Source organism: Plasmodium sp. gorilla clade G2 (genome assembly GCF_900097015.1).
Source record: "Plasmodium sp. gorilla clade G2 genome assembly, chromosome: 8".
Classification (NCBI taxonomy): Eukaryota; Apicomplexa; class Aconoidasida; order Haemosporida; family Plasmodiidae; genus Plasmodium; species Plasmodium adleri (nom. inval.).
In genome coordinates, this window is record NC_041700.1 from 55,001 (window position 1) to 73,986 (window position 18,986).

An 18,986-nucleotide genomic window follows, 5' to 3' on the forward strand; every position below is an offset into this window, starting at 1 on the left:
ATGTGTACACTTATTTACGTGATGGTTTTTTTTTTTTTTTTTTTTTTTTTTTTTTTTTTTTCCAAAATAGCTATAAAAGCTATCATATTTTATATATAACAGAAAAGAAAAATATTTGCATGATTGTTTTTTTTTTTAATATGTGATAATTTTTTTAGGTCTTCCTAATTTTTATTCCTTATAGAGGTATATACTCTACATATTTTTTTATGTGTTTTTTTTTGTAATAATATATTATATATATATATATATATATATATATACCCTATATTTTACACTTATGACATATGGGGAGTGTCACAGATATATGTATTAATAAATACATACAAATGTTTAAAGAAAAAAAAAAATTGTTAGAAGAAATATTTGTTCAATATAATTTTTCTCTTCATTTTAATTATATATGTATGGATGTATTTACATGTGTATATATGAACCTATTTCTTTTTTTCCCCCTTCACATATTATATATATATATATATATATTTATTTATTTATTTGCATTATGTGTAACAATTTTTGTACTTTTAAAAAGAAACAAAATTCTCATAATGCTGTAAAAAAAAAAAAAAGATCTTAAAAATATTTGATACATTAATATTTATTTTATATTTATGTCTGTATATTTTTATTATATCTATCCATTTAATTTATAAATGTACATATAATATAAAAACGAAATAGGCATTTTTTTTTTCAGTTATATTACAATTTTTTTCCATACATTATTTATAGCATATATATATTTTTTTTAAATTATATGAATGTATACCTATATATATATAATATATATATATATTACATATATATTTATATTCATATTTATATTTATGTTTGTATATTTTATTTTTTTTTTTGTTCTGATAAAAGCATTTTATATAAATGGACAATTTTTTTTTTTTTGTAATATTCTTCTCTATTTTTTTATTTTATTAATATTTTTCTTATGCTTCCTTCCTTTTTTTTTTTTTTTTCTTCTTCTTTTCTCTCATACGAATAATATTAACCCTTTTAATAAACATCTAGTGCTGTACACAATTTTATTTTTTTTTTTATTTTTTGGCATGCATCAAAAATAAATAGAATCACTTAAAAAAAAATAAAAAAGAAAAGAAAAATAAGATATGTATAATATATATATATATAAAGTTATAATATATATATATATATATGTTTTTAAAAATATGTGATCTAAAAATATTATATATATATAATATATTTTTTTTTTTTTTTTTTTTTTTTGTTACATGTATTATTTATAATGTTGTGTACTTATATATATTATAATTACCAAATTATGTACATATTTATATATAACAAAAAAATAAAATAATATAATATAATTATTTATTTACATGTATTTTATAAATAAATTTAAGGTATTTATTAAATAAATAAATATATATATATATATATATATATATATTCGGTTATAATAATATATTCTTTTTTTAGAGTTATACAATTTGGTGTATACTTAAAATAAAAATAAATTAAAACATATAAAAAAAAAAAACATCATAATTTTGACTCCCCCCCTTATTTTATTATCTTTTACTAAGTATATCTAAGTATTATTATTATTATTATATATATAAATGAATAAATATATTTATATGTATATATATATTTATTTATTTACTTATAGAAAATTAAAAAAAAAAAAGAAAAAAAATTAAATAATTAATTTATAATATAATTTTTTTTATTTCCTTATTATTTTTTTTATTTTATAAATATTATATTATTATGCTTTATGTGAATATATTTTTCTTAAATAAGAAAAACAGGAAAATAAGAGAAATATTAAATATATATATATATACATACATATATATATATAAAGAAATAATAAATAAAACATATTTTTTTTATATAGAAAGAATATGAGAGCATACAAAATATTTGAAAAAAAAATAAAAAAAAAATTCTTATTTTTTTCCTATATTTAATAATAATTATTTAAATAAATAAAATATTTAAAAGAAAAAAAAAAAAAAAAAAAAAAAATACACTTATTAGATAATAACATATATATATATATATATATTATGAGTATGGTATTTTATTATTTATTTTTACTCTTGTATTAAAAGAAAAATTATTTATTTAAGAACCTTGATTAAAATTTGTCATATAATTATTATATATATATATATATTACATATAGATTTATATGTATTATATTTTTATTCATATTTATTAGAATAATTTATTAAATATTTATTTTATATATGTATATACAAAAATTATGCTACATGTATATAGGTGTATATAAAATAATATAACTAAGAAAAAAAAAAAAAAAAAAAAAAAAAAAAAAAAAAAAATTATATATTACATTAGATTAGATTAGATTAGATTAAATCTTTTTATATTTTCATTTTTTAATTATTAAATTTTGTTAATAAAAAAATATATGGTAAATTTTATTACGTATGCTTTGATAAAATATATATATTTTCGTTCAGACAGTTTTTTAAATATATAGAGAGAAAGACAATATAAAAAATTTTAATATTACATTCATATATATATATATATATATATATATATATATTTATATATATGTATATATTTTATTTCTATAATTATAAAACGTGAAGAAAATTTAAAAGATAATTAAAATTGTGATATGTATATGTTATAGGCCTTAATATTTTTATGTATATACATTATATATATATAATATATATAATATATGTTTGTATTTATATAAAAATATATATATAGATATATATATATATAATAATTAATATTTTTAATTCGAATCAATTTACCTTTATTTTTATTTTCATTTCTTTTATTTTTTGACCCTTATTAAAATTAGAAATAATACATACTTAAACCGAAAAAAAAAAAAAAAAAAAAAAAAAAAGAGAAAAAAATATATTACATATTAATATATATATTATATATGTGTGCATATTTCTATATTAAAACTGCGTGCCTAATACTTTTTTTTTTTCTACATATATGAAATATTATATATATATATATATATATATATATACATATATACATATACTTAAGAGTTATATTTATTAAGAATAAATATTTAATATTTTATTATTTGAATGATCAAATATAATTAAATAATTTGTAACATAAAATATATATTTTCTTGTTCCTATATATATATATAAGAACACAACATATGATCCTATAAGATCATTTTATATATATAATGTTGTAAAATGCATGAAATTTTATAAGCACCTTTTTTTTTTTTTATTTTTAATAAATATATAAAAGCTTTTAAAATAAATATATATTTATATAAATTCTATTTATTAAATAAAAATATAAAAATATTCACATATATATACATACACATATATATATATATATATATGCATCTATTTATGTATCCATTTATGTATCTATATTTGTGTGTAAATATTTAAGCCTACATTTTTTGAAAAAAAAAGAAACAACACACTTATGATATATATATATATTTATTTATTTATATTTTTTTTTTTTATATATCATTTTAAAAAAAAAAAAAACTTTCCATATTAAACATATTTATTATTATCCATATTTTTTAAAATAATCTCTATTATTATTTGTATAATCAAAATGAATCGTGGTCTATGCCAAAAGGAGAAAAAGAGACGTCGAAGAAAGAGAGAGAAAAAAAAAAAGAGAGAACTCATAAAATCATTAAGAATTTTGCAACAAATAAACAAAACAAATCATTCTAATCAAATAAAAGAATATAAACAAGAATCAATAATTAAATATATAAAAGGACTAGGAAAAATTAAAAAAACTAATAACGATATTTTTAAAATAACAAATAAGCCCACAATATATAAAAAAAATTTTAACCTCACAAGACAACAAATTCATAAAAATAAAATTATTATTCAAAGAAATATTTTTCAAACTACAATTTTTAATAATGCTTCTATTCATAAACAGGAGCACAGAAAAATAAAAAAATGTTCTTCTTTTATAACAGACAAAGGAAGTAAATCTATATATACTTCCTCTACAAAAAAAAATCAAAACAAAAATATTCAAAATATTCAAAATATTCAAAATATTCAAAATATTCAAAATATTCAAAATGTTCAAAATGTTCAAACAAATTGCCATTTACAGAATGTATCAAATAACATGATCATTTCAGAAGAAACATATTCAATAAAATATAACAATGTTATTGATATACCTGGAAACTCTCTAAAATATAAAAATTATGATAATAATATGAAAAAAAATACACATCAAAATAATAGTAATAAACAAAATGATAATGAAAATACAAGGAATTATAATAATACTTATATGAATAAGGAAATGAATTATAACAATGACTCTGGAATGAATTCAAGCCTCAATAAACGTAATAACAATAACAATGATTTTGGAGGAGAAGACAGTGATAGTAGTAATAATAGGAAGAACAAAGAATATTCATATGAAGACAGTGATGAAGAGGAAGATGAAAAGGAAAAAAAAAAAAAAAAGGAAAATAAAAAAAAAAATGAAAGTAAAAATGGGGATGATAATAAAAATGAAAATGATAATAAATATATGAATGATAATAAAAATGTGAATGATAATAAAAATGTGAATGATAATAAAAATGTGAATGATAATAAAAATGTGAATGATAATAAAAATGTGAATGATAATAAAAATGTGAATGATAATAAAAATATGAATGAGAAGGATCATAATAAACCACGTGAAAGTTATTCTAATAAACAAAATGTATCTGATCATACAAGTGAACCAAAAATTGAAACAGAAAATATTAAAGAAGATGAACAAATTCAAAAGATATATTCCAATCATGATAATAATTATAATAATAATTATAATAATAATTATAATAATTATTATTTTAATAAAATTCATCATACTAATAATAGCAATACTAAAAATTTTCAAAACCATATGAATACTTCTAACAACAGTCTTTTTAAAAATGATTATATACAACATACTAAAGATCTTGAAACAAAAGAAACGTGCAAAAGATTCAACTCTATCAGATCTATATGTTCAGATATCGATCATGTAAACAAATATAATCAGTGTCATCAAAAAAAAACAAGACATGGTACCACCTCAAGTTGCAATGATAATGAATCTGGTGTTTTTAATATAGCCAATAATGAACTCTCATGTTTTTATTCAAACAATTCAGATGTTTTGAATTTTTTAAGTAGTAAAGAGAAAGAGATAGATGATGTGCTTTCAATGGAAGGAAGAGAAGATGAAGAAGAAAAAGATGAAGATGAAGAAAAATATGAAGATGAAGAAAAAGATGAAGATGAAGATGAAGAAAAAGATGAAGATGAAGAAGAAAAAGACGAAGAAGATGAAAACATAAACGAACACTTTAATTTAGACAAAGTATATGATGATATTCTTTCAATATATCAAGATCAAAAAGACAAAATAAATAAAAATGAAAGTTATGATCATACACATAATATTCATTTCAAATGTGTTCAAGAAAATAATGATATTCTAAATACCGATAGATCATATAGGAAGGAACAAAATATATATAGTACGAATAATACTCATATAAATAATAAGCAAACAAAATATGATGAAGAATCTTACATCGAAATGAATAATATTCATACAAATAATATTCATACAAATAATATTCATACAAATAATATTCATACAAATAATACTCATACATATAATACTCTTACATATAATACCCTTACAAATACAAATTCAAAAAGGAAAACAAATCAATGTAGTAATAAACCAGACATATATAAAAATTCCATTATGAAACAAACTAGTATGAGTGATGTAGAAGATGGTTGTTCATATTATCATTCAAGTTGTGAGTCTGTTTATGAAGATTATGATTGTAATAATAAAATGGATTCATACAATAATACCATTGACATATCTGAACACAATCAAGAAAATCTATTTGTTTATAAGGAAGAAAATATGTTCCTTCTAAAAAGAAAATCAGATATAGAAGAGGGAGTCAATAATAATGACGATATTATACATCATATAAATACAATAAAGGATGATAAAAAGAAGAGAATAAAAGTTGCAATTGTAGGTGCAGGTATGGCTGGTTTGTCTGCTGCATATATATTAAAAAATAATGATATAGATGTAACAATTTATGAAGCATGCAATCGAATAGGTGGTAAATTTTTTTATTCTAATGAAGTAGATAAAAGTTATATAGGTCAAGTTGATTTGTTTATACATCGAAAAAATCCTCTAATTAATTTTTGTTTAAAAAAAAATATATATTGTGATAATGTAAATAAACATTTATATAAACAATATATATATTATAAGGATAGGAAGATTTATAAATATCAACTTCGAAATGAATTTTTTAGAGTAATAAAAAAATTAAGATATTCATATGAACATTTATTTCATATGAAACATGTTAAGAATAATATAAAAAATAAAAAGAAATTAATATATACATCATTAGGTGAAGCAATTAAATATGAAATAAAAAAAATGAAAAAAGAAAATAATTATAAATATATATATATACAATTATATATATATTATATTCAAACATATTTAGGTCTAGATATTAATTCTTTATCAATTCAATATATTTTTTATAATATAAACTTTTTGGATATATATAAAAATATCTGTTGTCCTCTTGAGATAAATGAAATTATTAAGACATTAAAAGAAAATGTAAACATAGAGAAAAATAAAATTGTTAATAAAATATATTCTTATAATGATCATATCAAATTATCTTTTAAAAATCATATAGATTCTAAATTATATGATTATTGTATTCTAACAGTTCCTATAGGTGTTTTAAAGGATAGTGTTAGATTTTTTCATACAAAAAAAGACAAAAGAAAAAAAAAAAATAAAAAGAAAAAAAAAGAAACGTATGATATTCAATATAATCATCAAAAGAAAAAGGAAATACAAAATAATATAAATAAAGAAATAAATATAAATAAAAATAAAAATAATGATATAAATAAAGAAATACATATAAATAAAAATAATGATATAAATAATGATATAAATAATGATATAAATAAAGATGAAAACATTTTTATGAAAAAAATACATAAGAAGAAAAAAGATCCTAATAATTATCATGAGGAAAATAACAAAAATATTCTACAAAATAATGAGAAATTATTTTTTAAAAAAAATACAATATATATGAATAATTCAGATAATATAAGTGATTATTTAATAGATAATATTGAATTAACAACAAGCGAAAAGGAAAATAATAATATGAATGAAACAGATATGCAAAAGGATAAAAATATAAGTCATAATAATATGAATTATCTTAACAATGTAGAGTCAAGTTCTTATCATCATAATTATTCTTTCCATAATATAACTAGCGATGAACAAAATAAACCATATGAAAATAAACACACATGCATAAAAAAAAAAAATACGAATCTTCAGAGTTATAAATATAATCTTAAGAACAACGGTTTATATAATTATTATTCTGAAGAAAATTATATCAAATATAAAAAAAGAAAAAAGGATGATACAGATAATTACTCTTGTGAGGAATCTCAACATAAAAAGATAGATAATATAATAAATTGTAAGAATGTGAATGAATTAGGTAATATATATATAGAAAATGAAAAAAATAACAAAAAAAATAACAAAAAAAATAACAAAAAAAATAACAAAAAAAATAACAAAAAAAATAATAGAAAAAATCATAATGATAAAAACACAGGATTGATCGAATTTATTCCTAAGCTACCTGAATGGAAAATTAATAGTATAAAAAGATTAGGTGTAACAAAAAATAATAAAATAATTGTAAAATTAAAAGAACCTTTTCTTAATTCACATCAAAATGTTGTTTTATATTTTAATAATGATAAAATAACACATGATAAAAAAAGAAAAGGATACCTTAAAAAAAAAGACCAAAATAAATATTATGAATATGATAATATATTAGCTCATCCATTAAATGTTTCTAAAAGAAATAAGTTATCTACACAAGAGGATTATTCATTTGGATTTGAAAGACATAAAGAAAACATTAAAAAGGACAACATCAACAATAAAAATAAAAATAATAATAATAGTTATAGTCATAGTCATAGTCATAATCATAGTTGTAGTAGTAATGATGATGGTGAAAAGAAAACTCAACGTAGAAATATAAAAATTAATGAAAATAATAATAATAATACAAACAATCATAATAATATCTCTGATTTCCTTTCAATGAATGATTTTAAAAAAAACAAGGAAGAAAAATATATAGACGTTCCAAATAAAATAAAAAATAAATTATTTTATCACAATGAAGAAGATATATGCGATGAAGATAATATAACCACATCACCTGAAAGAAACTCATCTTATATCATTAAAAATAAAAAAGAAATAACTCATAATACAAATAATGCAGATATACCTAATAATAATTATATAAATATATTCGATTGCTTTCTCGAAAAAAATAATAATAAAAAAAATGACAATAATAATAGTAATAACATTATTAAACAAGTATCATATAATTATAGTATGAATAATCAAGAATTATTCAACAACACTGAAACAAAAGAGACAAATGTTGTTATAAATTCAATGAGTGATAATAATGAAAATAATTGTAAAGAAATAAAAATACAAAAAATTAATAATATTAAAAAAAATATTTTTAGACTACCTTCAAAAAAATGGAAAAAAGAAATAACATACAATAAAGAAAGTAAATTAATAAAATATTTAAAGAATGAAAATTTAATTGATAAAAATAAAATTTTTCTTTCATATAATAGTGATGTAACAATAAATAATCCATTTAGTCATATCATATTTTATAGTTCTCATCCTGTGATAGCTTTATATTTAAAGAGTAATATATTAAGTAGGAAAAAAAATAAAAAAAAAAATAAAAAAATAAATAAAAAAAAAAATAAAAAAAATAATAATATCATCAATAATAATAATATTACATATAATGATTATCCTAGTTATAACCCCTATTGTGATCAATCGCAAAACATTAAGAAAATGTGCAGACACTTTCTTAATATAATGCTTCCAGGTCTTAAAATTGAAAAGATATATTTTTATGATTGGAATAATAATTATTTTTTTAGAGGAAACATTTCTTATTTAAAAAAAAAAAGCTTGATAATAGATAAAGATATCTTGTCATTCCCTATTAAGAGATTATTATTTGCAGGTGAACATACATATCATAGTGAATGTAATTCTTTAGTAAATTCTTATCTGAGTGGAAAAAGAGAAGCATATAGAATCATTGAACGTCTTAATAAAATAATATATATGGATAAGCTAACCAAATGTTTTTATAACAACAATAATAATAATAATATATATAATATTTATAATATTTATAATATTCATAATATTCATAATATTCATAATATTCATAATATTCATAATATTCATAAAATTGATTATGATGATGATGTAAAGTCGTCTTTATTATATAAATATAAACCAAATAATTCTAAAGAAACCATAATAAATAATATATATACAAACTGTTTTATCTATATATATGATGATGAAATGATAGGATTAAATAAAAAAGAATATGATATGTGGTTTAATAATATAAGATGCATATTCTGTAATGAAACACAAAGTATAAATAAATATTTTATAGGAATAATAAAATTAAAACATCGTAACGGTAAGAATGTTAAATATACATGTCATAAAGAATGTCTTTATTTTAATAATTATACTTTCAATCATATATATGGAAATAGATATTTTAATTTAACTATATTATTTAATCATCTATATCATAAAAAATGCTCTATATGCTTATTTAATTTCCCATCTCTTAAATGTAGTATATATAACTGTTATAATTTTATTCATCTTAATTGTGCTTATAATTTTTTATCATGGCCCAATTATTCTAAAACAAGCAGACATGAAATCTTATATTGTTATGAACATCAATATATGCATGGAACCATTCATAATTATCATGGAATCAAAAATAGAAATACTCAACCTAATATAAAAACAAATAAACTTATTTTTAAAAATAATAAAAAAACAAAAAGGAAACAACAAAATATAATAACTCTAAGTGATTCAATATCGAACAGTAACAATAGTAATAATAACAACAGCAACTACTACAATAATAATAACAACTACTACAATAATAATAACAGCAACAACTACTACAATAATAATATCGTGCAAGATATTTTTATGGACACTAACAAATATTGGAATAATCAAATTATCGATCATTCTGATGATCCTTATAGTAATGTCACAAGCGACACACATAATATAAACAACATATATAAACTTGACAGAAAAAAAAAAAAAAAGAGAAAAAAAAAAAAAAAAAAGAAAAAGAAAAAGAAAAAGAAAAAGAAAAAGAAAAAAAACAAATTATAAATAATGATATAATACATGATAATATAATAAATTATATTATAAAAAATTATATAAATAATAATAACACAAGTGATAATAATATAAAAAATGATAACCTAATAAATGATATTATTCAAAATAATTATATGGATAAAAAAACAAAAAATGATTATATCGAAAATAATCTTATTGACAATACATTCAATTATAATAATCATAATATAAATAGACTCTCCATAGATACATTAAGTGATAACATACATACAAATATTAGCACTTTATTAAAATATTATAAAAATAAAGGAAATAATAATGACCAGTTCTTTACACTCTTAAGAAAACATTATCTTAATTTTATAAATGAACATTTATACAAATATATTATGAACAAATATAAACACACATATCCTTCTTATGATTATCACAATGATATTTCATACAATTCATTATATCCATCTGTAGGCAATACATATGAAAATTATTATATAGAAAAAATAAACAATACAAAACAAAATTTTATATATCCTACACATAATATAAAATATAGACACAATAAAAATCTTATGTTACATCCAATGAGGAATGACTTATATATATCTAATGCATCGAATAAACAAATCGATTCTTATGAAAAAAAAAATAATAAATATTGGGATCAGACAGATGAGTATCTTACAGATGTCAAAATATATCAGCCCTTACAAAATGTAATACAAGAAAAATCAAAACCTAATATGAATGATAAAATAAAAAACAAAATTAATTATGAACATATAAATTATGAAAAAAATGAAGAAGAAATATCTGATATGATACATGATATACCATACGATAAAATGAAAGAAATAATATATAATGAAAAATGTAGAGACATATATAAAGATATACATATAGACAATTCTTTTTTATCTAATAAAGATATTTTGTTTTTTAAAAGTTTATTTGAAGATAAAAATAAAAATATTTATCAAACCGAATATAATCGAATCACTCATATTAATACAAACAATAAATATGATACACATATATATAATAAGAATATTCAAAGAAACTCTAATTCTTATAATCCTAAACAATTAAATATAGATTCTGATAATGATATAATCAATAAATATAATAATATATGTAAATACAACAATTTTTATAATAACAATTTATTTTGTGACATAGATAAGAATAATAACATTAATAATACATATTATAATACACAAGAACAAAGAAAATATCCTATATATCAAAAAAGTATGTTTTATGATACTGATGAAAAAAAATATACACACAAATATAACAATTCATTAATATGTAGATTATTATCAAACTATTATAAACAAATCAGAAAAGAAAAAAAAAGATTAATACACAATCGGTCTTGTTTAAAAAATGGTAGTGTGCCTTTAGAAACACAAACGTATATAAATATTAATAGAAATACTACAGGTGATAATATTAATGGTGCTGATATCAACAGTAGTGATACAAACAGTAGTAATAATAATAATAGCTCTTCCAATTCTATAGAAATATCTGATTTTTCAAAAAAATTTTGGTCTTCATCTGTTTCTTCTAGAGACCCCTATCTCTCACATATAAATAGAAATATGACATGCAATATTAACAAAAAAAATGAAAAAAAAAATATACACACTGAAGAATCCTTATGTACCTCTGCAAGTAATATAACATATTTTAATACAGAAAAGGTAGATGTAGATGTAGACAAATATTTAAAACAAGATATATTAAATAATGAGTATAATGAAAATATTCTTCAGATGAAAGAACATGAATTAGGATTACCATATGATTCAAATAGAAGAACTGAAAAAAGGGTACACACGCAAAATAGAAACGATAAATCTGATAATATGAAAAAAATAAATCATATGGATGATATAAAAAATAATTTTATTCCTCATAGTAATATACCATATTATAAAAATACAGAATTTTACGCCCCACCTAAAAAGCATACGCAGCATCATAATATTTTACAAATTGATCATATGACAAACGATAAGAACACATATAAGAATAAGATACCTAAAGACCAGAGCTCTATAAGAAAACAAACTTATCCACCTGATTTAAATATATTAAATGAAAAAAAAAATAGTAATAAGGATTTATTAAATTATAATAATAATAAATTAGAACTTTTATATAACCTATATCTTCAACATAATAAATTAAAAGAAAAATTACATGCAGATGCACAAAAAGAAAATAAACATCATTCTATAGAAAATGAATTATTAGAAAATTATTATAAAATATTATATCGAAATATACAATCTGATAATATGAGTGGAAGGGGTTTCTTTCCAAAGCTTTCTGGTGAAACAAAAAAAAAACACGATGATAATAATAATAATAATAATAAATATTATGATGATAATAATAATAATAATAAATATTATGATGATGATAATAATAATTATTATTATGATGATGCACAGAAAAAAATATTTTATAGAAGACAAGAAAATAAATATGTAGACCCAGAAAGGACAATAATAAATAAAGAAGTGTTATATGATAATTACAACAAGCCAACATTTTTAAATATTAACAGTATGAATAATATAAATATGACAAGTGATACACTGAATAGAAATAATCAAGATAATATAAATAAAAAATATATAAACAATGATGATGGTGATGATAATAATAATAATATATGTATAGACAAATGTAATAGTAATATGAAAAAAAAAAACTTCATGAAAATTTTAAAAAATAAAGAAACAAAAAAAAGTACAAATAAAACATATGATCAAAATGTACACATAGAAAAAAAATTATATCTAAAAAAAAATATGAAAAACATAAAAAATAATGAACATATAAAATTAATACAAAAAAATGTTGCTATTATAAATAATGAACCTGAATATAATTTAAACCAATCTTCTCATAATAATATATTAATAAATGATATTACTAATGTGGAAAAAAAAAAAAGAAGAAGAAAAAAAAAAAATACAATACATCAAAATTGTATGTTCAAAAAAAAAAACACAGAAAATTATCATGCTACTAAAGAACCATATGTAAATCTACTTATTAAAAGTTTAAGTCAAAGTAAAAATAAAGATCAGTTCTTGTCTATCCTGCTCAATATGAAAAAAGAAAATAATAATGTAAATATGAATAAAGATGACAATATATGTGATAATAATATAAATGGAAATAAATACGATAATATTACAAATGGCAATACATGTGATAATAATATAAATGGCAATGCATACGATAATATTACAAATAACAATACATGTGATAATCTTATTAATAGCAATATATTTAAAAATTCTAATCAAAATTTTGTAGACCTAAATAAATGTGAAGAAAGAAATTCACTTACTAATATACCTTCAAACAATTTTCAAAAAAAAAGAAAAAGAAAATTATTTCCATCTGTAGAAAATATAAAAAACGATATGAACTCATATCCATCAGATTTAAAATATAACTTAAGAAAAAAACAAAAAAATAACAATTACTTAATAAATGATAACAATATGAAAGATATACAAAATATTAATGAATCACAAAATATATTAAACAAATTAAACTTACCTGTTGAAATTAATTTGGATATTAATCAAAATATAATCAACGACAATTCAGATATGAAAGATACTTCAAAAATGAAAGAAAATATAAACAGTGGTGAAGAAAAATATATAAATAATGTCAACGATAATAATATAATAAATAAACTGGATAAAGATATAAATAATACAATTGAAGAGAGACAAAATAATAATGATAAAAATGATGATGATAATGATAAAAATGATGATAATAATAATAATAAAAGAAGACGAAGAAGAAGAAGAAAAAATAAACAAAAAAGTGATATAGATAAATCAAAAATAAAATTAATAAATGATAGTATTCTTATGAATTATGAAAAGAATAAACATATCTTTATGCCACATAATTATTCACCTTCATCTTCTTTTGAAGATAAAGAAAATTCAAATATTTTAAGTTGTTTTCTTAACAAAGAAAAAGTAAATCATAATATAAAATGTGATCAAAATAAAAATAGTTATCTATTAAAAGCTTTAAATATGAAAAAACAAGTATATCCACATAAAAACAATAACATTCTTCATAATCTACAAGAAACATTAAAAAAAGGTATTTTTACTACACAAAATAAAGAAAACAAAAAATATACTGATGCTAACATCTCAGGTGATATGCACACAAAATTGGTTGGTTCTCAATCTCTCAATTCTCATATATATACAGATGTATCCATTAAATCAGTTCCTACAAAAAATAAAAAAAGTTATAGTACCTCTGATATAACAATAGGAGACAAAATAAATGATAATCATAATGATAATCATAATGATAATCGTAATAATAATGATGGTGAAAATAATAATTGTTATAATAATATTTATGAATATGAGAAGATATTAAAAATATTAACAGATAATAAAAATTTTTGGGAAAAAATTAATTTGACAAGAAGCCAAAGTAATGTATTATTACCCACACAAGAAACAAATGCAAATATTAATAATCATCATAACAGTTTATTAAATAAAAAAAATAATAAAACGTTTGATGATAATTTATTAGATATATATAAGCAATTTAAGAAAGTAGGAGCAATATCAAAAATAGGAAACGTCAAAGATAATAAAGATGATCATAATAATAAGAGTTGTAGTGATTCAGAAAAGACAAATGTATTTGATTTAGACCTTCTAAATATTACTTATTCTAATCAGAAGAATGAAATACAACATATAAATAATAAAGGTAAGAAACATATTACAAATGTATTTATGAAAAAAGCAAAAAGGATTAACAATATAAATATGGATAATAAGGACACATTATTAACTGACGAGGAAACAAATATTGATAATATTGATAATATTGATAATATTGATAATAATGATAATATTGATAATATTGATAATATTGAAAATATTAATAATATTAATAATAATAATCATATTAATAATAATAATCATATTAATAATAATAATCATATTAATAATAATAATCATATTAATAATAATAATCATATTAATAATGTTCGTGAAAAGGATAACTCTATAGGATTCATAAAGACGGATCATGATATAATTACATTAAATATGAAAACACAAATGAATCATCAAATAAATAATAATAAAGACATATATACAAATAAAGGTAAATATAAAAAATATATAAAAAATTATGTTAATATAAATAATATGAGTAATACTAATATGATTCATAATAATAATATTAATAATGATCCTTCCAAGTCAACTTGTGACAACGATAAAAAAAAATGAATATCACTTTAAAACAAAAGAATATGGAAAAAACAATAATGACAACGACATGTTTAATTGTAATCTTATTCAAAATAATTTAATAAATAAGTTGCATACTGATATCCAATATAATATAACAGACAATTCTTTAGCTCAGGATGAGGAATATAATAATTTATCAATATACACAAAAAAGAAGAAAAAAAAAGACAATAATAATTAAACATATAAGGATGGGAACACATATATATATATATATATATATATATATTTATTTATATAACACCAATTAAATATTGGGGATATCCATTAAAAATGATATGTACATTTTCATTCCTTATGAAATTATTTATTTTATTATTTTTTTTTTTGTTTTTTCCCATTTTTATAATTCTTATTAATCATATTATATAAATATTTTAATTTTTTTTTCTTTATATATGTTTATAAAAATTAGTTAAAATTTTTGTTTTCTTTTATTTATTTGTATTATAATATATATTGTACCTTTCTTATAAATACATATATATATATATATATATATATATATATATATATATATATAAACATATATATATTTATAATATTTTAATTTTTCATAAAGTTGTAGAATTATTTGTTTGTTTTTAAATTTGTTTAGTTACATATATTTTTCACCATTTAAAAAAAAAAAAAAAAAAAAAAGAAAAGTTTGTTCATATTCGAGTTACACAAATATTTATATTTTAATATTTTGTTTTGCTTATTTATACATAAAACTTTTTAAAAGAACTGATAAATTTGTACTCCTTTGTTATGTATAAAAAATTAAAATACCAACAAATTTTCATTCAAAAAGGAAATATAAAAATATTACATATATATATATTATATCTTATAAATGTTAAATATACATGTTAATCTTTTGAAATTTTCCAAAAAAATATTAAGAAATATTTCTTAACTGTTTTATATTAACATATATTATATACCAAAATTTGGTATGATACTTATAATGTTTTAAAAAAAAAAAAAATACATATCCTTTTTATTTTTAAGGAACAAATAATATAAAAATAAATTTATTTATTATAATATATTCTATTAATATAAATAAAAAAAATACACACATTACAAAGATTATAAAACTTTAGAAGAAATGATTTGTTATATATTATGGTCCTCTTTTTGATTTTTTTTTTTTTTTATATATATATTAACTATAACTTTCCATATAAATACAAAAACAAAAATAAAAGTACATACCAAATATTCACATAATTGTCTATTATATAAAAAAAAATATATATAATAATTAAAATAAATATATATACATATAAAATATATAATATATATATATATAAATACATATACATTTAATATGAGGATCAAAAAATATTATATCTCAAATACAGCTATAAAATGATAGGAAAAAAAAAAAAAAAAAAAAAAAAAAAAAAGCCAAAGTTATAAAAAAAAATATATATTTACATGACAAATGCAGGTAAAAAAAAAAAAAAAAAAAATTATAGATCATATAATATAATATTATATAGTATTACAAGTATACAAGGACTTATTATATATAAACAAAACACTTATTTGTAAATATAATATAAAATGAATTATTATAAGTAGTTCAAAAAAAAATACTTATATATTTATATTAAACTATAATTTTTTTAATTTTTTAAGAAATTCATAGATTGATCTATTTAAACAAAAAACATAATGGAAAAATATGATATATTAATATAATATAAATATAATATATATAATATATATATATATATATATAAATAATAATATAGAAATGATTAAAATATATTAAATATTGCATACATGCAAATACTAGAAAACTTCAGCCTACATATAAATAAATATATATATAATATATATATTATACATATTTAATATATTATATTTAATTTACATATTTATAAATAAAATCAAATAAAATTATTTTATATATATTATAACATATATATATATAATATAATATATATAAATTTTTAATATATTTATAATTTTTTTTTTTTCCCTATAAAAATCAAAAAAAACCCAAGCCCTCAAAATTTTCCAATATATTCTATACATTTCATTAATAAATGTACTTGTGAAGAGTAAAAGTAGCTTAGAGAAATATTATATTATTACTAGTAAATAAGATGTTTTACATAACATAATAAAAAAATGATGTGAAATATATTTTTTTTTTTATCTTCCTTTGTTTTTTTTTTTCATGTACCCCATATAACTTATATATTATATATATATATATTTATATATTTATATTTATATATACTTTATTTTTTTTGAAGTTTATATTTTCCACCCACATCCAATTTTATATATACATATAATACGTTTATTATATATATATAAATAAAACATATGTTATAAAAATTTCTCTTTTTCTTTTATTTTTAGTAAAATAAAAAAATTTATATATATATATTATATTATATATATTTCATTTTTGTATGTTATACTTAAAATTATATATATAACAAAATATATTATATACATCTTTATAAAATATATAAAATTAGAAACATCAATTCAAAATGAGGAATTCTATATAATTATAATAATATTATTTATAGTTTTGAAAATGTTTACACAATAAACTATAGAAATATAAAATAATGGAGAAAAGCTTTTTTTTCTTCAATTATTTATGACATATAAAGGAATTTAATTTAATTTTATTTTATTTTATATTCTATTTTTGCTTTTTTTTTTTTTTGCACTTGTACATAAAAAGATATACATATATATATATATATATATATATAATACAACTTGTATGTTACTCTAAAATATACATTATATTATATATATATTATATATATATAGATATATATATATATATTTTTTTTTTTTTTTTTTTTTTTTTTGGCAAAGGGATTATTTATATTCCTATAATTATTTTGTAAAGAAAAAATTGTCATCATTATATGTACATAAAAAAATATAGATGAACCAATTTAACAAAAAAAATACTTATATACAAATATATGTTAATGATCAAAATGCATAAGTAAATAGATATTACATATATAATAATATACATTGATTTATTTATTTTTTTTTTTATTTATTATTTGCTTAAAACCAAAGAAGAAACTTTTATTTTTATTTATTTGTTTATATCGTTATCTTTGTGCACCTAATTTTTCATCTACTTACTCCCCCCACCCCATCTTTTCCAAAAAAAAAAAAAAAAAAAAAATTAACCTATATAAATATATATAAATATATATATATATATATATATATATATATATATATATATTTATATAAATATTTACATATATA

At 17.5% G+C, this 18,986-nt stretch overlaps 1 protein-coding gene across 1 annotated transcript; it reads left to right on the plus strand.

The window, feature by feature from the left end:
• Positions 1 to 3,585: 3,585 nt before the first annotated feature.
• On the plus strand, positions 3,586 to 15,704 carry PADL01_0801300 (conserved Plasmodium protein, unknown function; the record flags this gene model as incomplete). The annotated part of the gene is made up of 2 exons (XM_028681347.1): positions 3,586 to 10,270; positions 10,366 to 15,704. The coding sequence occupies 2 exons, from the start codon at positions 3,586 to 3,588 to the stop codon at positions 15,702 to 15,704; spliced, it is 12,024 nt and encodes a 4,007-aa protein (XP_028537734.1).
• Positions 15,705 to 18,986: the final 3,282 nt, after the last annotated feature.